General features: G+C 36.0%; 4 protein-coding genes across 6 annotated transcripts; all 4 read left to right on the forward strand.

Annotated features, from left to right (window-relative positions):
• The first annotated feature begins 484 nt into the window (after nucleotides 1-484).
• LOC135638450 (protein TRACHEARY ELEMENT DIFFERENTIATION-RELATED 7-like) lies at nucleotides 485-1,171 on the forward strand. Its single transcript, XM_065151560.1, has one exon. The coding sequence runs from the start codon at nucleotides 485-487 to the stop codon at nucleotides 1,169-1,171; it is 687 nt and encodes a 228-aa protein (XP_065007632.1).
• Nucleotides 1,172-4,154: 2,983 nt separating this feature from the next.
• Nucleotides 4,155-12,593, forward strand: LOC135638867 (transcriptional corepressor SEUSS-like). 2 transcript variants are annotated; one of them, XM_065152373.1, is made up of 11 exons: nucleotides 4,155-4,338; nucleotides 4,422-4,507; nucleotides 4,624-5,757; nucleotides 5,863-5,982; nucleotides 6,165-6,213; nucleotides 6,377-6,591; nucleotides 6,704-6,772; nucleotides 6,896-6,993; nucleotides 8,896-8,989; nucleotides 10,138-10,207; nucleotides 10,693-12,593. In XM_065152373.1, the coding sequence occupies exons 3-11, from the start codon at nucleotides 4,762-4,764 to the stop codon at nucleotides 11,523-11,525; spliced, it is 2,544 nt and encodes an 847-aa protein (XP_065008445.1). In that variant the 5' UTR covers nucleotides 4,155-4,338; nucleotides 4,422-4,507; nucleotides 4,624-4,761; the 3' UTR covers nucleotides 11,526-12,593. The 2 variants fall into 2 exon arrangements, with proteins under 2 accessions (XP_065008445.1, XP_065008446.1); XM_065152374.1 differs by having other exon boundaries at nucleotides 4,439-4,507.
• Nucleotides 12,594-12,695: 102 nt separating this feature from the next.
• Nucleotides 12,696-13,896, forward strand: LOC135638869 (uncharacterized). Its single transcript, XM_065152376.1, has 2 exons — nucleotides 12,696-13,483; nucleotides 13,549-13,896. The coding sequence occupies exons 1-2, from the start codon at nucleotides 12,900-12,902 to the stop codon at nucleotides 13,622-13,624; spliced, it is 660 nt and encodes a 219-aa protein (XP_065008448.1). The 5' UTR covers nucleotides 12,696-12,899; the 3' UTR covers nucleotides 13,625-13,896.
• Nucleotides 13,897-14,024: 128 nt separating this feature from the next.
• LOC135638868 (probable magnesium transporter NIPA4) lies at nucleotides 14,025-22,208 on the forward strand. Of its 2 annotated transcripts, XM_065152375.1 has the most exons (9): nucleotides 14,030-14,458; nucleotides 16,446-16,502; nucleotides 17,221-17,311; nucleotides 17,390-17,550; nucleotides 17,670-17,797; nucleotides 17,882-18,019; nucleotides 20,112-20,204; nucleotides 21,489-21,594; nucleotides 21,673-22,208. In XM_065152375.1, the coding sequence occupies exons 1-9, from the start codon at nucleotides 14,284-14,286 to the stop codon at nucleotides 21,777-21,779; spliced, it is 1,056 nt and encodes a 351-aa protein (XP_065008447.1). In that variant the 5' UTR covers nucleotides 14,030-14,283; the 3' UTR covers nucleotides 21,780-22,208. The 2 variants fall into 2 exon arrangements, 1 of the variants encoding a protein (XP_065008447.1); XR_010496771.1 differs by lacking the exons at nucleotides 21,489-21,594; nucleotides 21,673-22,208 and adding an exon at nucleotides 19,119-19,248 and having other exon boundaries at nucleotides 14,025-14,458.
• Nucleotides 22,209-23,500: the final 1,292 nt, after the last annotated feature.

Consider the following 23,500-nt stretch of genomic DNA (forward strand, 5'->3'; position numbering starts at 1 on the left):
CTCCTCACATTGCATGCACACAATAGATAACAATTCATCCTCGTTGCCACGATGACAACAATTACTCTTTCTTATTGGCGAACAACAATCAGTCTCTCCTTATTTGCTCCGATGACAGGTCGCAGCTTTGCTACTCGATGGATAGCTTAATGATTATATTGCTTGTTGTTCTCCTTCTCCAATGATCATCCCCCATCTTGTGATTGTCCTCCAATCATGCTCATGAATCATGGGATGATTGATACAATAGAAATACAATAGTTAAATGTATCAAGTTTATATCATATCAATCATTTGATGTATGTTTTGTGATCGATTCTTTAATAAGTATATTACCTAATATGTATGTATGTATGTATGTCTAGTTAACATGAATATAACATAATAAATATATTACCTTGCATTGGGTAATATACTATTTAGATCTTGTGGATGACTCTATATATCCATTGTGTTTACAGAGATAACGACGTCATCGTGAACGATGGGTTGGGGGATTCCATGGATACCAAGAATACCGCGCTTACCACGGCCTCCGAAGATAGAGCCACCGCCAATTCGTGAACCCTTACCTCCGAAGCCACCGCAGCCACCCCCGGTGGAAAAGCCACAACCCCTACCTCCTAAGAAAGGTCCGCCACCTCCACCTCGGGATATAGTGCTGCCAGCCCCATCGCAGCCAACACCCCCATCTCCGCGGCAACCGGCGGCAACCCCAACTCCGCCCAAAGGAATCTCCCCGCCTTTACCAAGAGTGCCATCGTTCCCGCGGGCTCCACCACTGAGGCTGTGGCCACCCCGCCTCAGTCTAAATGGCCCGCGTGACACCGCCATCGTCGCCGGGGTCGCCTCTCTCGGCGGCCTTTTACTTCTCGCGTTCTTCGTGGCGCTCCTGGTTTGCTGCATCATGAAGAGAACGACGAAGAAGAAGAACGCCAAAGGCAAAACTGTGGACATGGAGGCCATTGAGACTGTACACGAGACTGCAGTTCCAAAACCCCATGGCATCGACGAACACATCGTATTGCAGGAGATGATGAGGATGGCCAAGATGATCAGTGAAGCCTCACGCAGTGAGGTCGAGTGGAAGAAACAACATTGGAGTGGCGGGAATGGCGGAGCCGGCCCTTCTAACGCCGATCACCACGACGTTCTCGAGCACAAAAGCTAGCATGCAAATGTGCGATCGGAGAATGATATCGCATGCGATCATTCTCCATTTTATGTTGATGGGGAGTCGTATGCATGGTCGTTGCTTATCACATGATATAGTATGCTATGAATGATGTCGCATGCGATCATTCTCCATTTTATGTTGATGGGAAATTGCTCACATGATATAGTATTATGCTATGAAACAAACAACTTAGTTTTAGAGTTTTATTAGTACTACACTTTTCTTTTGTTGTATACTTATTTTATCATTTTTATTTGGATGATTTCTCAAAAAATAAAGTTTTGGAGGTTCTTTTATATCATTTTTTTATAATGCTTAAAAGAGAGTTCTTTCTTTATCCAAATGATCATGATAACCTTTGGTCCAAAAAAAAAAACAAAAAAAAGAGATTATTTTTCTGTCAAAATCTCGTTGCGTTAGATCGAATTCAATCGAACAAGTTCAACGTTACATCGAACCGATTATAATATCTATATCTTTGAAAGAAATTAAAGTTTCTTAAATGAACAAAAAATATTATTTTTTTAAAATAAACCTGAATTTAAAATTAAGGAAAAGTAACATTCTTTATTTTGAGATAAGCCATCCAAAATCATTAAAAAAACTCCGGAATAAATTATTTTATAAAATATAAAATATATAATAAAATCAATAATTAAGAATGATAGGAATTTGAATAAATTACAATGATAAACAGTGTAACTTGATAATGCCTATTTTTAAAATAAATAAATGAACTTATTATTATTTTTAAATATATGTACCTAAATTTAAGTTTAAACAGAAAAAAGGAGGATAAATAAATTTTAATTTTAATTAAACCAAAATAATATTATTTTTCATCCAAAATTATTCAATAAGATTTTGACTTGGGAAGCTGTTTTTTTTTTTTAACTTACTAGAGGTATTTTAATTATTTGAAAAAAGAATAATGGGGCCTTATGTGGCATTATAACAAGAGAAAGTTTTAATGAAAAAGAAAAAGCAATCAAATCATTTTTTTCAAATGGGAAAAAAATTTTATTTTTCACAGAGTGCATTTTTTATCATTTAAAAAAGGAATAACTCTCTAATGCTATTACGAAAAAAAAATATTTTAAGGTTTTCTCAAAAAATCATCTTTCTTGTTTCTTTGCTCTTAAGCCAATTTAAGTATTGAGATTGAGAAAAGAAAGAAAAAGTAATAAATAAATTTTTATTTCTTTGCTCTCGAGACAATGTAAGAATTGAGATTGTGAAGAAAGAGAAAGTTGTAAAATCAAAATAGAATTTGAAGAAAATGAAAGGTAACAAATAGGAACTATTGAAGGTCTAAATTGATTGACAAATCATTTTGGATTTTTCCAAAAAAATACCATTTTTATTTTTTGCTATTAAGCTAATTTATGAATTGAGATTGAGAGAAAAAAGAAAATGTTGAAATTCATTTTTTTATTTCTTTGCTCTTAGCCAGTGTAAAAATTGGCATTGATAAAAGAGAAGGTTGTAAGTTACTTTCCAAATTAGTAAATCACTTTTCAAATAAAAAAATATACATTTTGATAAAAATTAAAGGTAAAAAATAATAGGAACTTGTAAAAATCTAATTTGAGGGGGTTTCTGCTTAATAATTCAGGTGCATAATTGTCAGGTGTAAGAATTGAGATTAAGAAAAAAAGAAAAAGTTGTAAATCACTTTTTAATTCAAAATAATTATTTAATAAAAATAAAAAATTAACATATTCTTAAGAAGGGTGAATTCTTGAAAAATATTCTTATTTTTTAAAAATCTCTTGCAATGCACTCCTATTTAAAATTTTTTGAAATAATATTTTTTAAATAACTCTTTTACCCCTCCTTTCTGTTACCCCTTCTATCCCATCTCTATCGGTGCCCTCATCAGGGAGGTGGTTCTCATGTGATGGAGATGGTGAGGGGCTACAAGCGATGACGAACTCTCGTGTGAGGGTTTTGGACAGCGACAAGACAACGAAGACAATGAAAGAAGGGTTAAAATAGTCTTTTCATAGAATCGTGATCGTTGTTTTAAATTTTTTCAAAGTAAAAATATTCTATAAAAAATTTTAAAAAGTAAAAGATTTTTTTAAGAATTTTCCAATTTAAGAATTGAGGTTGAGAAAAATGAGAAGGTTGTAAATCACTTTTTATTTCTTTGATTTTTAGTCAATGTAAGAATTGAGGATGAGAAAAAAAAAAGAATGTTGTAAATCACTTTTCAAATTAGAATAGACATTTGATGGAAATGAAAATAAAAAAAAGTAGAAACTATTTAAAGTCTAAATTGGAAGGTGTTTCTACTAAATCACCTTTTTTTTCCCCTCAAACCAACATAATAATTAAAATTATTAAAAACAGAAAATTGTAAATAACTTTTTTATTTTTTCTTAAATCATCTCCTAAAAAGAACTAATAAAAACGAAATTTGAGGGGTTTTCTTCTAAATCACAGATGAGAGGATTTGCCAAATCCACTTTGGGCTTTTCCAAAAAAAAAAAATCATCCTTTTTTATTTCTTAGCATTTTAGCTTTTTGAGAGAAAAAAAAATGCGAAACTTATAAATTAATTTATATTTATTTGCTCTTAGCCAATTCAAGAATTTAGATTTAGGAAAGTTGTAAATCAAATTTCCAATCGAAGTAGACATTTATTGAAAATGAACAATAAGAAATTAAGAACTACAGAATACTTATATGTGAGGGGGTTTTTATTGAATGTTCTTTTAGTTTTTTTCGTCATGTAAGAAATAAGATTGAGAGAGAGAGAGAGAGAGGGAGAGAGTTGTTAGTCACATTTTAGATCGATATATATATATATATATATATATATATATATATATATATATATATATAAAGAATAAAGACAGAGAGAGAGAGAGAGAGAGAGAGGGGGGGAGAGAGTTGTCAGTCACTTTTTAGATCGATATATATAATAATGGAAATCACAGTTTGGAACATAGTGAAAACCAGTGGATGTCAAACCGGCGAGGCGTTATTGGCTTGCGGTCCTCTTCGGCGGCCTTTCCCGCATTCCAAATCGGTTAATCAGACTTTTAAGGAGTGCACGCGTCACCGGATTGTGCTCCGGCGATAGGGAGTCAGTGGTCGGACGGGCTAAGCGAGCGACGTGCGAGGGAGAAGATCGCATTTTTAGCTCTTTGCAGGTGCTCTAGTTTCTCTCGGTTTCTGTTCTTAGTGGAAAGGTCTCATTTTGATCTCCCTTGCTTCTGATCTTAGTTTCGTTTAGCATTTTGGTTGGTTTAGGGCTTCCGGCAGTGGAAAGCAGCGGCGAGAAAAGATGAGATTTTGCGAGAGGTTCTGTGTGAATTGCCGGTATTATTTCTCTCTTAAGTATAGAAAGGAAGCATTTTTAGAACACAGCGTCGAATCTTTATGGCATTGCGACTTCACTCTCTGCTTAGATGCTACTTTCCTTTTTCTCTCTGTAGAATGGAAGACAAGGGTTATTGGCTTTGGCTTGCCAAAGTGAGTCGTTCTTTCCTGTTTGTATATATTGCGCTCGGATACGCTGTTCTTGAATCATGCATTCAGAACTTCGTCATACATAGACCTTGGTTTGGAGAAGAATGGTGCGCTCAGGCGCTCCTCGTCCAGGTAAACGAAGCCGATCGATTCCCCCTTCTCCCCTGAGAAGAAACTCTGGGAGGCCGGTTGGAAACCATGCTGAATCTGCCCCTTCTAGGCAGCATACCTCTTCTTTGGTTACTCCTAGCCCCAACTTAGACACCACCAGCAACATGAGTTTCTTGAATGATACCTCAACTGTGTCTTCACTCCCTGATCACTCATCTGGAGGCGGTCGGCCTGTGGCAGCCGGTGGGCTCATGGCCACATCGAGGAATTTCCAACAGCAAAGTGGCGGCGGAGGAGCACCGGATGTGCTAGGCCCTGCAAAGTTTGATCCTCGTGCGTTCACTTCGACTTCTCCCACAGCTCAGGGGCAACAGCCCCACAATCTCTATTCTAGTCGGATGTCTTTGGATCATTCACAGCCTGATCAGCTCAATATGATGCAGAATTATCAAGGATCATCCTCAATGCCTCACATGCAGAGGCAAACAGAGCTCAGGGAAGGGTTGGGAAATGTTGGCAGCGCCGCATTTGTTAACATGGAGCCTCAGATGGGTTCTTCTGATCAAAATGGTCCGCTACAGCATTCTCAGTCTCCGTGCCACACTGGTACTGTGAATTTGGAACCACACCAGGTGCACTCCGGTAGAGGCTTGGGCCCTGGTAAAATGGAAAGTGAGCATTCTTATTCGGCACTGTTCCTGCAACAGCAGCAGGAGCAGCAGTTGTTTAAAAAGCCTAGGCCACGTCCAAAGGCAGCATATGAACATATTAGTATGCAGCAGCAACAGTTGCTTCAAATGCCTGGTCCACCTTCACAGGCAGCATCTGCACAGATTAGTCCACAGCAGCAGCAGATCCTTAGAAGCATACCTCAGCAACAAGACCAGTTGCAAGCTGTAGAACCTAAAGTAAAATCCACTCTGTATGAGCCTGGAATCTGTGCTCGACATTTGACCCATTACATGTATCGAAAGCAGCATAGGCCACATGTAAGCTTCTCTATTCCAAGGCAGAAGTATTTGATCATCTTAAGTTGTTCATGCTGTGATTATTTTTGTTTATCTTTCATTAGAATGCTTTCTCACACAATACAGGATAACAATATTGGGTTTTGGAGGGAACTTGTTGCTGAATACTTCACTCCTAATGCCAAGAGGAGGTGGTGTGTTTCTCTCTATGAAAATGGACCCCAAACTACTGGCGTTTTTCCTCAGGTATATTTTCTTGTTAAATTTTCAATACATGCTGTGAAAAATATTTTATATAACATTCTAGCAAATTTAAACTTCGGATGTGGATGGACTAGTTGCCATTCATATGCCTGGTGCACAACTTTTATTTTTCCCTCGTAAGGCTTGACACATAAATTGACGAATGCATACTTATAACTCTCCAGGATATATGGCAATGTGAAATATGTAATCGCAAACCTGCTCGTGGCGTTGGTATGTAATATTTTTATTACTTCCTATCTTGACTTTATGTTGTTAAGTGGATAATCATTTGAGATCAGTATCCATGATATCATTTCTGTTGATGGAGTTTCATTACTTTAAAACTATGTTTTGTCATTTATTTGTTTTCTTTTGGTTATCTGTCTTTATATAGTGACAAATGTCGAAGTTCTACCAAGGCTATTACAAATCAAGTATGCTAGTGGTATTTTGGAGGAACTACTCTATGTTGATATGCCTCAAGAATATCAAAATGCAGCAGGTCAGATTGTCCTTCAATATGCTAAAGCAGTTCAGGAGAGTGTGTTTGAGCAGTTAAGGGTGGCACGTGAAGGTCACCTAAGGATTGTTTTCTCTCCTGAGCTGAAGGTAAATATTAACTAGGAGGCTATCTTTGCATTACATGCGATTCTTTTTCGAGATTCTGGTTTGTGTGATTTTGACAGTAGTAAATGTATTCTTTTTCTGGATCTATGTTTAGATATGTTCCTGGGAATTTTGTGCTAGACATCATGAGGAGTTTATTCCTCGACGACTATTCATGCCTCAGGTATCAACTGATGCTTTTGTACAAATAACATGTGCTATCTTTGTTGTGATTTTGTTTTGCATTGGCCTGCTAGTACACAATCTTATAGTCTAGAACCAGTGTAATGTGGTATCTACTTTTTAGGTAAATCGACTTAATGCCCTGGTTCAGGAATATCAGAATTCGGTGCAAAACTCAACTTTTGGTTTATCAGCTTGGGAATTAGAACGTACCTGTAAATTGTAAGTATGCTGTATCCACAATATTGGTTGTGCCTTTTAATCTCTTCATGGACACACTGCTTTCAAATTGCTATATTATTAATGTTAAATGACAAGTCCCTGATTTTCCCACTTTTCTTCCCTAGATATTAGATAGGTCTTAGGCATGTATCTAGATATCCTTCCACCTTTCACAAGGCTAATTCAATTCATGAGAAGTATGAAAAGTTTTAGAAAATCTTAGTTGAACCTCCATGACATGTGGATCGATAATTCTTAACACCGTCCAAATTTGAGTAACAAGCAGATAAAAAAGTGTTGCACCTGAACCGAGGCAATAAATGTGTTTATCTGTTTGTGATATTGAATACTATTGCTGCTGGTTTTGTACTAGTTTCATCATAGCTTAGGGCTAATGGTGTATGCGCCAGCATACTGTCTTTTTTCTTGCTGGGGCAACACACCTGCTTTTTTGCATACCTCACATATGCTTAACTAAAGGCATGCATGTGGATAAGCTAGGAAGAGAAATAAGGTTTTCTGATTTGGCTCTTATATGCACAAAAGACCTTTTCTTGTCTCATATATACATGTATACATATAAAAATATTACATACACTAATTCATATCTGGGTATGTATTTACATGTAGATATGCAAATGCATATTGTTCTTTATACATGTATATACACAATGATATTGTACATGGGAAATATTGTGTGGCTTGGTAGCCAATTATTGTTCAGACTTGCATATTTCAGCTGACACCTCAAGTCATATCTTGTTATCAAGATTTATTTGTCTTCAGCTCCCTTCCAACATAATGTGATTGGTACGATTGTTATATTTCAAAAATTAAACATAGTAAAAGATTGTCTTGTACATCGGTTACTCTTTAAATAATTTTATTGTTTCTGTGGGTCTTTGATATGATAAATCACAATATGTTGTACTACTCTTAGTTTTGGCATGAGCTTGCTACTTGTTTGATTCTATTACGGTAACCATGCACTATAATTGGATAAGCAAGATATTACATTATTGATATTGCTTTTAGTTATATCCATTTTCACATGTATCCTACATTTTATACTTAAGACCCCATAGTAGTTAACATTAGCATATGCAAGTAAGCTACCAGTTTTGCAACTGACATATGGTTAGCATCATTTGTTTGTTTTACATTTTTATATGGTTCTACATTTATTACCTTCTTAAATTACACAGTACAGTTTAACATGAATAAAGATAAAAGTATATGGATCTTCATTGGTGTGCTAATTCTGCATTATGTGCATATTTAAATATGAGTATCGCAGCATCTTCATTTACCAGGCAATTTTGCACCATTTCTGATAAATTTGAAAAATTTTACATTGCATCACTCATTATGTAATACTTAGAGATCAAGCATCAATTCTTGTTAGGAGACATTGTTTACCTGAAATTTTTTGACATATGGTTTAGGGCATTTTTTTGGTGTTACACAGTCTATACAACAATGAGTTCATATGAACGAGAATTGGCCAGGGAAGAAGAGTGCCTTAACAACTGTCTTTGTTAACTAAATGTATCCATGTTTAGTTACATGGTCCATGAGACTAAAATGCCAACTGATTATAGTTGTTTTCACTCGCTAAATGCTCTGGGTCAGGTAAAATCACCAGTTTACAGGATACAGAGAAAACTTTTGGAAAAGAAGAGAAAGGTTCATGTAATGAACTCCAATGATGTTAAGGATGTTGTTTTGTTTATATTAGTTTGTGAATTTCTCTTTGTTTCGCTTCTGACCACCTTTTGGCTTATAGTATGTTGCTTTGCTCTCCTGTGTTTGATTGGTTTCTTAACGTGAATAAGCTTCTGCCGCATTCATTTTTATTTAAATAATCAAAATTTCTTTTGATTTTCTGAATCTGTAATATAGACTTATGGAAACTGCTGGTCAATTGGTTAAGGCTTTGGAGGTGCCAGTGGTAAATGATTTGGCCAACAAGAAGTGTTATCTTCGTTGCCTTCAGGTAGGCTGTGTTTAGTTCAGTTTCATATTGTGATGGTGGTTTTCTCAAAACAATTTTTGTACTGTTGTCCCAAAAATTTCTTGCATAATTTGTTACATAACCTTTGTTCTGTCATAGGTTGATGATAGATTTATTTCAATAAACTTTTAATCCTTTGTATCAAATGGACTAAATGGCCCTAGGAAACAAATATAATCTTAAGCCTAGTTAGGAGATAAACTGAACACAGTCACTTCATATTTATAACTAGTAAGTATATGCTATATAATTTTCATGCTGTGATGAAAAATTATAACTTCGATGTACCTTGATTATTATGGTATTGAAATTAACATTATGGTTGAAGCATACACTATGGTTCATACTAGCAATTTAACACAAAAAGTGAATAGAAGAATTATTTTAATCCAAGCCATGTCTATATACTTCATGCATAGATATTATTGATGTTTCGTGTATGAATATAAGTATTCATACATAATAATAGTTATATTACATACAAGGATTTAAATACCATCCAATACTGGTTTAAGTAGGTACCAATGTACCAGGTGGCGTATTGATTTGTATGGTCTGTAACATTGAATAAAATAATAAAAATAAACATGTACCAATATGGGGCTATACATTTCAATATCGGTACTTGGTTGGACTAATAAATTTCATTTGTTATGCATCCATCTAATCAGCATTTAAAAACATTTCAGGGACTTCATCTCTTATTTCTATTATATAATGTCATACTTACCTCTGGGCCTACAAAGTTATAACAAAGAAAGGCTCTTGCAAGAAATGGGAAGGTCATGTGAGGCTTGTGAGCTTGCTTACTTGTGTTGTCATTAAGCAAATTTTAATTGTCTCCTTTGTCATGCAAACAATTCCAAAAAGATTTTGATCAGAGCGGCATATGCATAAAATTGTGACTGACAAGTTACCTTTTTTATTATAACAAAACTATGGTTGACTAGTGATAAGCAGGATCAGAGGTCTTTCTGATACTTATTCTTAAATGAATCCAACAAGCATTTTTGCAAGATATTCTAGATACAAGGAACTCATTGTTGTAATAAATTTTGAAAAGCAGAATGTATCATTCAAGCAAGTCACAGAAAACTAAGTGTTGGTTTTCCTTTTTCAATAATACACAGATTTTGGAGGTGCTCGACAGCATGAAAGATCTGATTGATTATAGTATACAAACAGGGACTGGCCCTATAGGTAAAGTTTGCTTCTGCTATTTTTTAAAATCTGTTTCTCATAAAAGATACTTTGATTGCTTGATGCTGTAAATTTGGCTGATTCTATAGGACAATCTAGTCGAAGATTTTGTTGTAGCGCACTTTAAATCATTATCTAAAAGTTAAAATATCTATGCAATGCATTGGAAAGTTGGAATTAAAGTGTGCTTCATGTGGGTGATTTGGCATGCATATAGTTAAGAGTTTGAATACCTGTAGAAACACTAAATTACATTTTGATGTTTGTCCATTTACACTTGACAATTTCCTCACATTGACATGGGATTAGGAGACTGCTCTAAAACTAAAAATGTGTGTGTGTGGGACCTTTTTTTTGTGATTGCAAGTGTAAATTAATTAGTTAGGCTAAACTCTTATGATTCTTATTTCCTACTTTCCTTTCAAGCTGGTTCTTGTTCCTATTTAAGTCTCATCTCATCTTCTGATCCTTTTCTTTTCATTCAGATAGTTTGATCAACTTCCCGAAGAGGACTGCTTCTTCTTCAGTGCTCCATTCTCAACAAGTCCAACAACCTGATGTTCAGCAAACAATTCCCCAATATACAAGCCAATGTGATCAGACATCTGCTTATGCAACTCGTGTGCAGCTTTTATCAGCTAGTGGTAGTCTAACGAGTGTTGCTAATACCCTTAACAATTTACCTTCCACCTGTACCACAACTACCACCGCTGGACTCCGTCAGAACTCTTTGAACTCAAGGCAGGACAACCGGAGTAGCAATGTAAATGGTCCACATACTGGGAACACTGTTCCGATACCACCAGCTAGCTCCATTTCATTGCGTCAGTCGCAGCCTAATGTTTTTCCTCGCACTCCATCTTCCATACCCTCCACGTCGAACAATATCCTCGCTTCCTCTGATAACATTGGTCACCTAAACTCTGTTAATTCACCTGTGAAAGCGTCTACCATGAAACAACCATTAACAGAGTCTCAAGAAGATGATCAAACTGAAAGCCCTAGTGTTGATCGGACATTACAAGAGATGATGACCTCTCAGCGCACTGGTGTTAGCTCCCTTGGCCATGAGGGCATCAGTGGAACAGGATCAGGAATCACTGGTGAAATTAGACCATTGAAAACTGCTGGAACATCTAGAGGAGAAATGGCAAAAAACACTGTGGCTATGAATGAACAGGCTGGGATAAACTACAGGTCAAATGATCCATCCGATGTGATCCATCAGCAGCAGGAGGATATGAACAGGCTTTTTGATGGCCTCGAACCACTCGACAACTTCGACATTCTTCAATTAATTCAGGAACTCTCCCAATGATATGGTAACAGTTTAAGGAGTTGCTTGAAAACATCAGATTTTTCCAGAGGAGCTCTTTGTAAGTCCTATACCCAACATTCTTTTGTTTTATATAAAAATTTTTGACGCACTGAAAGAGCTTATGATTGCGAAGGGCAGAGATATGTGAATGAGAATTGCAGTGATTTTGTTTCCTTTATCTTACTCCGGTGCTGTGTGCTTGCAACCATGCAAGTTTGTTAGTGGTAAACTTAATACAGATAGAATCCAATCCATGCTACATGCTGACTTGCTCTCTAAAGCTACATGAACAATTGTTGAACTTGTTATTGTAGTTTATTTATCCATTAAAACTGAATGAATTAATGTACCTTGTTCTTGCTGTGATTGTGTTAAAGTCCAAGCATGAACTAATTGAATTGACATATCCTTGTTTTTCTTCCTAAAATCTCTGTCGCACTTGGGTAATGAAGATTATGCTCTCTCTGTCTTTGAACCTACCTGAACAATAGTTATTTGTGTTATCATGTATCATTTGAACTAGGAGACTACATAACATGCAGTCTCATTCATCTTGGTTTATGTTATCTTGTACGGATTACCTGACTTGGGAAGAGGTTTGAGCTGTCTCAAGTGGATAGAAAGACATGGTTACTGTGACTATGACTTTAACCATATATCTCACATAGCCTCTGAAGGCATTCCATCGGGCACCTTACAAGTGAAGCTATGTCAGAGTTCCTCAGACTGCAGTTGATAGTGAACCAACGCAGAGAGATTATGACCAAAGTAGACTCAGAGTTGGGTAGTGGGGGCACAGTTAAAAGCAAATTTCCAAGAAACAGGAAATCTAAGACACTCGCTGTTTTCAGCTGAAGTGATGAGTGAAGGAGCTGAGTGACATGATGACACCCAGGAAGCTGAGACATGAAGGAATCTAATAAAGATGTTGATGTACTGGATCTTGGATTCTGGGCAACAATCCGACAGCTTTCAGCTGTCAATTTGGGTTGCTGGGTCGGTGTCTGAGGTATGCCGAGGAACAGCCAACCATGAAGACCGAAGGGACACAGCCTGTTTGGTCCAAGATTTGATGCCGTATACACATTTGGTAGAGCTTCACCGTGGACACAGTAGCTGTCAAGCTACACTGGTTCACGCATCGAAGCAGTAAGCAATGAGAGAGAAGATGATTGATGTTGGCTGTGTTCCATCCGGAAATCCTGGCATAAAGCAAATGAAGCCTCGTTGGAAGGGAGCATAAAGAAACAAGTTCAGACCTTTGTGTCGACGGCCTTCTGGTCTGTTGAAGATGATAAAGCCACTCTCTCTCACCGCTCCTTTTAATCGCTACCCTGTCGAAGCTCACGCATCCTGTCCTCTTGTTTCTCCACCATGCTTTCTTTGCAGCAAGACTTGCCTGAGTTCAGAAAATGGAATGAAGAAATCAATGGTGGCCATGGCCGTTTCTGCGACTCCGATGGTCATGGAGTAGACCAATGGATGGTGAGTTCAGAGTGGAAGAAGAAAGCAACCTTCCCAACAGATCCAGCCGATCATTGCCATGGTAATGATGATGATGACAAGAACGCTTCTTTGGGCTCGGAAGAGCATGTGCACGATGTCGAGTACGCGCCGGTGGCAGCTTATGAGCTCTCGCTCAGGGATCTGGTGAAGCTACCTGGAATCGTGACCGCCATGCAGGAGAACCAAACCGATGGCGTAGAATTCTCGCAGCAGGAATCAAGAGCTTGGGAGGAGAGAAGGAAGACGGACCAAGCGACGAAAGGAGCTTGGAGGAAGAGCCACAGCGTCGACAATGGAGCAGTCCTTCTAAAGATGTTCTTCCCAGTATCCCTGGGCGGAAGGAGGAGGTCTGGAATCACCGGATCTGCTTCCAGGACAATGCCAAAGCCTTCATCAACAAAGGGAGACGATGGCGAACACTGTAAGAACAGTAGTTCGGGCAACACAAGCAGGTAAACCTGAAGAATCTTTTCTCTCATAGATCATGTGTGATGATCTTGAGCCGTTGTTGTTGCAGGAGAAAGGGAGGCTGTTCCTTCTTCTTTCAGTCGAGCAGAAGTAAATCCAGGAAGAATGGAGGATGCAACTGTTGAAGGAATGCTAAATACTTTTGTGTCCCTTGCTTTGAAGTCCCCCTTTTATTAGCTTTCCACCCTTTATGTGGTAAAATTCTTTGCTCGTTGACTCTCAAAGTCAATCATGAGCTTGAGTCCACTCTTATTTTGACCATCCACATGAAGAGTGGCGGGGAGTCCAATCATCAAGATGCGTGCTTTTGATCCGATTCATGTAATTGCTCATATTTTTAAGGGAACCCGAGCGACACGTACCCTTTTCGTACCCGTTCTGTGTTTCGTCGAGACAATCACTCGTAACTGCGCTCGCGTGCGATTACTCAAAACTTACACGCTTCCGGTGATACTTCGAGTCTCATTTATTGGTATTTTATTACGATTCCTTCCCTGGACGCGACGACTCTCTTCGTTCTTTCACGGTCTCCGTTCCAATCCTCTTCAATTAATCTCTCTCTCTCTCTCTGCGGGTAGTTTGTCCACGCGACTCCGTCCAGTGCCGCCAGATCTGAGGGTAGGGGGAAGACATCGATCCGCCGCATGCATTACCGGCCACGCGACCGGATCTAGTGGCGGGGGATCCCCGCCCGCCGATCGCTGCCATGGGCGATTTCGAAGAGCCGACGGGCGGGGAACTGGAGGTAGTGGTGGTCTAGCTAGGGTTCTTGATTTGGCTCGGGATGGCGCCCGCCACCGCGGCGTCCGGAGGGAGCTGGGTTGAGTCGGATAGCGGCATGTCCTCCGATAACATCAAGGGTTTGGTCCTCGCGTTGTCCTCGAGCTTCTTCATCGGTGCCAGTTTTATCGTCAAGAAGAAGGGGTTGAAGAAGGCTGCCGCTTCCGGTGTCAGAGCAGGTCAGAAAAGTATCGATTTTTTGTGCTCTGCAATCAAAGCATGTTTAACAAAGAAATCGGTGTTACAATCAACAGATCAACAAGCCGAGTACTCAAAACAGAAAATATTGTAAGGACTGTGCAGTTTTGAGTACTCAACATCGAATTCTTTGTTAAACATGCTTTGTTTCTTCCCTCTTCTCTGTTTTCAGGTGCCTTTCATTCCTTTTCCCTACGCTATTCGGCAATCTATACTGTGTAATGTCGGTGATATGTTGTTTCTGGAGAAACGCAAATCGGTGCTTTATTTTATTTTAATAGATTTAACGACGCCACTTGTCAATTATGAAGCTAAATCTGGGAAAATAGATCTGCTTGAGGACTAAAAAGGATGTAGGAAGCCTGTTTCATAGAGATCATGTTGGACAATGCTTCTGGTAGTAGATATCAGCAATTTAATTGTGTTTCTGAAATTCCATTCTACATCACAAACTGAAATGGGTTGTATTTTCAAAAGGAAAAAAACCATAGAATGTGAAAAAATATATAAATAAATAGATAAGGCAATGTTATATTCAAAAAATTAAAAAGATAGGCCCGAGGAGTGTTAAAAAAACCATAGAATATGATGACACCGATGCAGGGTCTGAGGAGTGTTAAAAATATGCAATCTTACCATTCTTAGCAAAGTTGTGATATCTATGACACAAAGCCTGGTCATCCAAGTTGTAAGAGAGCAATCTTAGCAGTTGTCATAACACCAAGACTTGAATCTACAAATTACATATATGATAATTTAGTGCAAATATGCATCAGCGATTATGCCCATGAAGTGAAATTAATCCTTTAATGATTGGTTATGGCGTTATGCTCGAGAAACAGTTAAAAAATTTGTGAATTTAACTCTCCATGTGTGAAGCACATTTGAAATAGGATTATGGATATGATGTTGATGTCGTTCTGTTGAATGCAGTCTTTCTTAATCTGACTATTCAAATCAAGGAACTAAAAATACACGTCTATTTGAAGATTATAGGTTTCATTGACATTCTAATACCTACTCTTGCTTCTAATTTCAGAATTCTGCAAGACCATCTAAAGTCAGTTCTATAAAAACATCATATGCATATAGTCTGGAATGAAGATAACTCTTCTGACCACTGAGGCACTGACAACAATATCCCACCTTAACTGTGAATCACAGTGCTGTTTGCATTTTCAGTAACTAGCAATTTTGTTTTAATAATTGGACGCTTCTAATCAACCAACTTCCACTTGCTTGATTTCTAATTTGAGTTCCCTCCCTTTTTTTATTAGAGCTACATTTGCACAAGTTCTTCCCCAAGACAAAAAAGCATATAAGTGGTGTACTTTTACTTCACACGCGATTGTACATGATTGTTTAGTAATGTTTGACTTAGAAGAGGAAATTAAACACATCTTGGGACAAAAAGAATGGTTTCAATTTCTTAGAGAGGGGACAGTTCTTCTATAGCTCTAAGACAGAATCATGGATCTGGAAGAGTCACAAGTGGTAGATAGTGCGACTTGTCAACCTGGGGAACTTGTTGCAAGAAGTACATAGTGGGATTTATAGGTATATTTGTCCAGAATAAGAAAACCTTCTTTCTTGTTATTCCTACATGGATTATTTAGAATAGAATCAAGCAAATTGGAGAATAAATTATGTCCTTCACATTTCTTAGCCAGACAGGGGACATTTCTTGCCACATAAGGCTATAGGACTGTTGTAACTTTGTGTCTCTTTGTCTCGATCAAAATATTACAGATACAAATATTGGAGTATGATTGTCATGTTGGTGATGATGGTACTAGGACTCACATTTTTGCTGCATGTTACCTGTATCTAGTTTTACTCGGCATAATTAAATTGCAATAGTTGCTTTCGTCATTTGTCTTATGCAATTATATGATTGCTTTCTTATTCTTTAGTTGCATAATATTATCAAAAACTTCTAAATGTTGTTGTTTTTTTACTTCACAACAGGAGCAGGTGGTTATTCATACTTGTATGAACCACTGTGGTGGGCAGGCATGATAGCAAGTGAGTACTTACCGATTGCATTTAGAAAGTTTTCATTTTAATTTGTTGGTGACGGTCATTGGTTTCTGTTTTCTTAATTGGTTTTGGGACATTTAGGTGCATAGGGAGTACCTTTGATGCTAAAAATTGGGTTCCTATGTCTTATCTCAAACATATTGAGCCCTCTAGATGATATTGCATAAGTTTCAAGTGTATGACTATTAGTTAGCTGTATCATTCTAGAAGCTACCTTTTCCTATTCTGAACTCTGTCCATATTTTATTAACAGATCCAAAAGGTGCATTGCCTAATAATTTTTTCTGTATTACAGTGCTTGATGTAAATTATGTTAAATTTTATGATGTTAGAATTAAATTTCTCGGAGGCTTGAATCATTATTCTATTCTGAGAGGAGCTTTGTCACCAATTTTTATTGAGCTCTATTTATGTATAAGTCTATGGGATTGAGAAGGTTGCATCTGGCATCTGTTCCACACTGATAACATTTATTTTCTCTTTTACTTAGGATAGGCTCTTATGTTCCGTGAGATGGGGCTCAAATTTCATATCATTAAAATGTTTATAATATGTCGTTATTAGTTGCAATGTACAATAAGATACTTTTAACTTAAAACATCTTTGTTTTCTATTATTCCTCAAGTGTTCTTGGTTTATTATTTGGTAATGGCTTTTTCATAGGGACAGGAATGAGAACTAAAAAATTTGTCTGATTCAACAGTGGTTGTTGGGGAAGTTGCTAACTTTGCAGCATATGCATTTGCTCCAGCTATTCTGGTCACTCCTCTTGGTGCTCTTAGCATAATCATCAGGCATGACCTCAAATAACATGAGACAATCTGTTGATTTATTTTATCCAGTTAATATATACAAAGTATTCTTTTCCACAGTGCTGTACTTGCACATATCATTTTAAGGGAAAGGCTACATATATTTGGCATTTTTGGCTGCATTCTCTGTGTTGTGGGATCCACAACAATTGTTCTCCATGCCCCTCAGGAGCGTGAGATCGAGTCTGTAACGGAAGTCTGGGATTTGGCAACTGAACCAGGTACCAACCGTTTTTTCTCTTTCTTTTTCTCAGTTCAAACAAAGAGGCATATATTTCCATATATTTGTTTATTGGAGCGCTTATAAAAACAACTAAGATGTGGTTCATGTTCTCTGCAGCTTTTCTATTGTATGCAACAACCGTGCTTGTAGCAGCCTTTATGCTTATATTCCATTTCGTCCCTCGATATGGGCAAACACATATAATGGTCTATATTGGTGTTTGCTCTCTTGTAGGGTCTCTCTCGGTATGAAGCTTATGGTTGATATTTTAATATTTGTTCTGAACTATGAAAGAAAAATACATGTTCTTCTTGTTCTTGATTGAGCAGGTTATGAGTGTTAAGGCTCTTGGAATTGCTCTGAAGTTGACATTTTCAGGAATGAACCAGTTGGTTTATTCCCAAACCTGGGTATTCATGATCATAGTAATTGCATGTATCATTACCCAAATGAACTATCTGAACAAGGTACAGACTTTCTTTTGTCAATGTGGCCGTATTACATCAGTCATATAAGAAATTTTCACTATTTTATGCTTGTGGTTAGATGCTTTCCTACATTTTATCTGACAAGAAATTAAAAAAAACCTTGAGAACTGGTCTTCAATTCCTAGACTTAAGCTGGCATTATGAAATTGATTCTTTTTCTGCTCAGTAAGTTTTGTGCTGACTTAAACAACTTACATTTGACTCTATATTAACAATATGAAATGCTGAAATGCTGGTATGCTATTTCCAAACTACATAAAAGTATTCTGACTTTTTGAGTATAACTAAAGATGAATATTTCATATTTTCTTTAATGATAAGGAGATCTGACCTTACTGATTTTTAATGGTGAATTTCACAATCCATATTTGGATCAACTAAATATTGGCCAATCCTACGAACTGTGTATTACACGCTACCTTATTCTCAAAGAACCAGACTAGTTGTCAGTGTAACCATATCTTGACAATTTTTTTTTCTATGTGGGCCTTGTTCATTTTAATTGTTTGTCAAAATTATATCAGCTACAAAATATTATTTTCTCTTATCCAAGTTAAGCTTTAAGGTAGTTTTTATCTGGAGGTTAAGTTATTTGGTGGTTTATCTTGCAAAACACGATAGAGTTACACTGTAATTCAGTCAACACAAGCTAATCCAGCTGACACAGGATACTATAAACATTTGGAGAAGATGGAATAAGTTAACATTCATCTCTTCATGTCACCTGTCTATCCTTAACATGACCCTTTTCTTATTTTTTCTCTACCTCTAGTTAGATAACTTTCACACAGACAAGCTATCATTATCTACCAAACAACATTTATTTTCAGCAATCAAAGAAAAGAAAACTTAGCCTAATTAACTATATTGAGTTCCACTAACCCAATTATTTTAACCATGAACCGAAGACAGCTGACTTCCAGAATCTCCTTGTAGAAACCAACCATATTCTTAATTTTTGTAATTCCATCTTCACATTTGGGTGTTACTAACTTGGCTACCCTTATGTTCGTTCTGCAAACCTTCCTCTAGAATTCCACCTCATAATAAAATCATATTCCCGTGTAATTGGCAACAGGACATCATGTGTAACAAGAATGCAAGTTCGTTGTCTTGGGTTGTACCAGTAATTTTATATTACTAAAGGCTGAAGTGAGGCCTTTGACTACCGGAGAACAATGCCCATGCAGTGCTAGCCTATTTGCCTTGTGAGTTAAATGTTCTCCATTGACTGCAACAAAAATGTGTTTCTCGATTTCCCATGATATAAAACAGCACATAGTTCCCCTTTTAGCGAACTGTCTTTCATATAGCTAATGACAATGATATCTAGATTCTTAGCTTTTTCCAAGTATCTCTTTGGTTGAAGCTTCAGCTATGTGAGTTTTTGTAGCTTTTAATCTTCTTAGTATGGGACAACAAAAACTTGAAAAACAAAGAAGTTGTTCATACTGAGACAAGCCAAATTCATGCTAAAACAAGTAGATATCTGTTTCAGTGTTCTATTGCAGTTTGTTAGGCTAGTAGCACAGGATCTTTATGCCAATTTTTTGAATGTTGAAAATAATTTAACGGATTAGTAGCAGAATGTCACAGCCTAATGCAGGACAATCTCAAAATGTCCCACATCACAGCCTATAGAAAAAGCATGTGAACTTATTTTTGAAACTTCTTCTCGATCTTCTTTTTGTATCAAATAATCTTCCAGACATTCCTATGGTAGCTTTTCTTAATGGTCTACATCAAATTCACAGTCAACCACCAAACTATTATACATAATTTTGCAATTGTTTGTGTTAGTATTCTGTGGATTTTAAGGTGATTTTAGATGTATCTTATAAGAGACCTAATGCCCAGCTGGCATGTAACTGTTGTTGTTTATTGTTTACCTTTTGCAGTTTAACTTCCTGTTCACTCATTTTAGCTTAATTACCATGCAAATGTACCAGTAATAGTTGTTTAATTGATGATGGACTAGAAATTTAAAATACAACTATTTTCATCTTCAGCTACCGGCAGTTTGTTCTCTCTGAAGCCTAATACTTTTGTCCTTGCTTAATTTTGTTCTCAGGCACTTGATACATTTAACACAGCTGTTGTATCACCCATATACTATGTGATGTTTACATCATTAACCATTTTGGCTAGTGTGATTATGTTCAAGGTAACTACTCTTATATGACTTATTGGCATCTTTGTTGTCTGATTGTCATTCAAATGATTGTGGTTTAATCATTATTGCATAATGACATTACATAAATATAACAGTTGAAAAATGAAGTAAGCATCAATAAATCATCCTTACCCTGTCTAAATTGTTTAGGGAGAAAAGGTGGAGCTCAATATTGAGAATAGTTCAGATACTGGATGTGTTTTGGCTTTTCATCTAAGAACGTACATAATTGCAAACAACTAATATTTGTCTACATGTTTTTTCATTTACCTTTTTGTTTTGTATTATATCTTTTATGAGTTTGATTGCGTTAAATTACTAAACCATGAGGTTGCAACTAAGACATAGTTGCATGTATATCTTTAATAAGACCTTGAATTTACCAAGATACAGTTGGAAGGAAAGAAGAGGAGTGTCCTTTAGTATCATAGCAAGAAGGAAGATTTCAATCAAATTCTAGCCAGAATGGCAAACATGTGGAGGATTATCTTGTGGTTGAGTTCTGAGCAAAATGGAATATTTTTGCAATGATATTGATGCAAACAACATCCTTTTATTCCTGGTGCAATCGAAAGGCAATTTGACGAGAAAACTCCATTGTGTTAGTTAAGCACAACAGAAAGAGATGAAGATAACACATAAATATAAATCAGAGGGAAAAAGAAGAAGAAAGTGAGTAACAGAAATGGAAAGAATTAAAAATTAAAACTGACAAGAAAGTCTCTAGGCTAGTGTCATTTTTTTTCTTCATATGAATTAATCTTGTAATTATGTTTCTTTGCATCCATAGGATAATAATTATTTTCAAATCAAAGGACAATGTGCACCCTGTATCCTTGATATAGTTCCTGTTTGCAATTATGAGTAACTAGTCTTGTATTTCATGTTAATGAACAGATCTATTACTATTATCACTGCAAATATTTGAAACCTTTCCTAATTGCCAATAGGATTTGCAAGAAAAGACTACAACCACTACTAATGCAACACATCTGATCATCTGATATTGTAAATTTAACCTATGATTTGTAGGATTTGCCGTGCACCGAATGATAATCAATTTTATGTGCAATAGTTTGTGTAATCTGAATGCAACCGAATGGATATTTAATTCTGAAAGCAACCCTATATATTCCATGAAAATGATGAGACTCTAAATGTTTCTGATTGTGAAATTATTCGACTCAGTTAGACCCGAGTTGTTGATACTGTTAATGTTGAAGGTGATCCGATGAATTAATGGTGTTTCGGACAATCTTATGCTTCTTCTGGCAGGATTGGGATCGACAAGATCCCACACAGATCGTCACAGAGATGGGTGGCTTCATCACAATTCTTTCCGGGACATTTCTTCTCCACAAGACTAAGGACATGGCTGATGGTAAGTTCCATAAACATAGTTTGGATCAGATCATGATCTTTTCGATCTGTCTTGGCTAATGTAACATTTCTTTGACAGGTCTACCGCCATCAACCTCCGGCCGCCTCCAAAAACATGCTGACGAGGATGGCTATCTCCCTGAAGGCACTCCTCTCCGGCCTCAGGAATCCTTTCGGCTGCCATGACATGCTGCAACAGCACCTCATCATCCATTTTACACGAGCAGAGTTGGATGAACTTGCATTCTTTTTACATGGAAAACTGTAGATTTTTTAGGCTCCCAAACCAATAGCATAGTGTTCAACCCCCACTTAGGCCACTATACACAGATAAGCACATTTGGGGACACATTTTAACATACATGTAATGCATCTTCAATTATTTAGAAAATAGGCTCTTGTGAGACAATGCAGAAGCATGGATTTGAAAAATGATTCGAAAAATGAGCACAACTTCGTTATAGATAATGATTCTTAGGATAAATATAGATACTTAAGACGAGTACTTTTTGATCCATCGGCCTTCCTTCGAAGGGGGCCAGCCTGTGATAAAGATTGCACTATGTTTACAATAGTATCTTTTATTTTCTAAAAGATGTGATTATTATTGGCCCATGGCTTCTTAGTATTTTTTTTATTTTCTAAAAGACGAGCACTTGTCCGTCATAAGCATAAAAATATAATTATGTTATTATTATACAAAATATTCTAATGTCAAAAATTAAAATTAAATAATGATAAATTAGATTTATGATGTCTCTCTTTTAATATAATTCAAAAAAAATTTATCGATTTGTAAGTGTATCATCATATCTTTTATAAGTTACTCATAAACTCAATTGTAAAAATATTTTCTTTTAAATGTAAATTTTAAATGAATGGATTAGTAATCGATATAGTGAAACTTAAGTTCTTAATTGATATTAATTATTTTTGAATTTTTTTTCTTTAACTATAAGTATTTTATATAATAATGTATATAACTATTAGTATATTTACTATTCTTATAGAAAAAAATATATTATAATATATCATAAAATATATTCAATAACTTGGTAATTGAGTCTGAGTACACTAAGTTTAAGTTCTCAGATAAAATTTCACAATCATAAAGTTTAATAAGTAGTTATTGATGTAATAATATTTTTATTGCATAAAATCAGCTTTTAATATAATAATATAATTCTTAATATTTTTTCCTACAAATTACTTCTTTAACTAATAAATACAAAGTGAACTTTCTTTGTATATCATTATCTAGATGTTTTTTTAAGGTTATAAATAGATTTTTTATATTTTCATATCAAAATTTATATTTTTTTATTTTCACAGTGAATCATTTAGGTTAATCTATATAAATCTAGATCTCCATTCAGAAAAATTATTTTCATATCTATTGATATAATTCAAGATCATAATAAGGTATTGATGTCATGATTATTCTTAATGGGTTCATTTAAAAAAAAATCTTGTTATGATCGATGACTAAAATCTTTGACAACAAGTCTAACCATTATATCATTCAATATTATCGTTTGAGTCATGTTTATATAATAGACTCGGTAATTCAATGAGTTCGTAACATCATTTTGATCTATTGATTTCAATTTTTTTTTTTTTATATTATACTATTTTTTAGAATCATTTTTTTAATAACTTACGAAAACAACCCGGGATCCTTTTAATTTTTATATTTTAATATGATCCTTATAGATATATTATATAATAATAAAATAATTGATTGGTCTATTTTCCCTTTAAGATATTCTCATATGGATGATCCTCTCATGACATCGATAGGTGATAATCCTCTATCGACACTCAATTGTCCTCATACATAATCTATAAGTCTGATATCAAAGAGTGGAGTACTCATACAAAATATCCTTAGTGTCTAAGTCTAAGGA

Source organism: Musa acuminata, chromosome BXJ3-5, assembly GCF_036884655.1.
Source record: "Musa acuminata AAA Group cultivar baxijiao chromosome BXJ3-5, Cavendish_Baxijiao_AAA, whole genome shotgun sequence".
NCBI classification, from domain to species: domain Eukaryota; kingdom Viridiplantae; phylum Streptophyta; class Magnoliopsida; order Zingiberales; family Musaceae; genus Musa; species Musa acuminata.

Bases quoted from the DNA above. Each gene is read 5' to 3' on its own strand.
- LOC135638868 (XM_065152375.1), top strand. From the start codon at position 14,284: ATGGCGCCCGCCACCGCGGCGTCCGGAGGGAGCTGGGTTGAGTCGGAT. The intron at 17,312-17,389 runs GCATGACCTCAA...TCTTTTCCACAG, and splicing joins GCTCTTAGCATAATCATCAG to TGCTGTACTTGCACATATCA. The intron at 18,020-20,111 runs GTACAGACTTTC...TTTTGTTCTCAG, and splicing joins AAATGAACTATCTGAACAAG to GCACTTGATACATTTAACAC.
- LOC135638867 (XM_065152373.1), top strand. From the start codon at position 4,762: ATGGTGCGCTCAGGCGCTCCTCGTCCAGGTAAACGAAGCCGATCGATT. The intron at 5,758-5,862 runs GTAAGCTTCTCT...CACACAATACAG, and splicing joins GAAAGCAGCATAGGCCACAT to GATAACAATATTGGGTTTTG. The intron at 6,214-6,376 runs GTATGTAATATT...GTCTTTATATAG, and splicing joins CAAACCTGCTCGTGGCGTTG to TGACAAATGTCGAAGTTCTA.
- LOC135638450 (XM_065151560.1), top strand. From the start codon at position 485: ATGGGTTGGGGGATTCCATGGATACCAAGAATACCGCGCTTACCACGG.
- LOC135638869 (XM_065152376.1), top strand. From the start codon at position 12,900: ATGCTTTCTTTGCAGCAAGACTTGCCTGAGTTCAGAAAATGGAATGAA. The intron at 13,484-13,548 runs GTAAACCTGAAG...TTGTTGTTGCAG, and splicing joins AGTTCGGGCAACACAAGCAG to GAGAAAGGGAGGCTGTTCCT.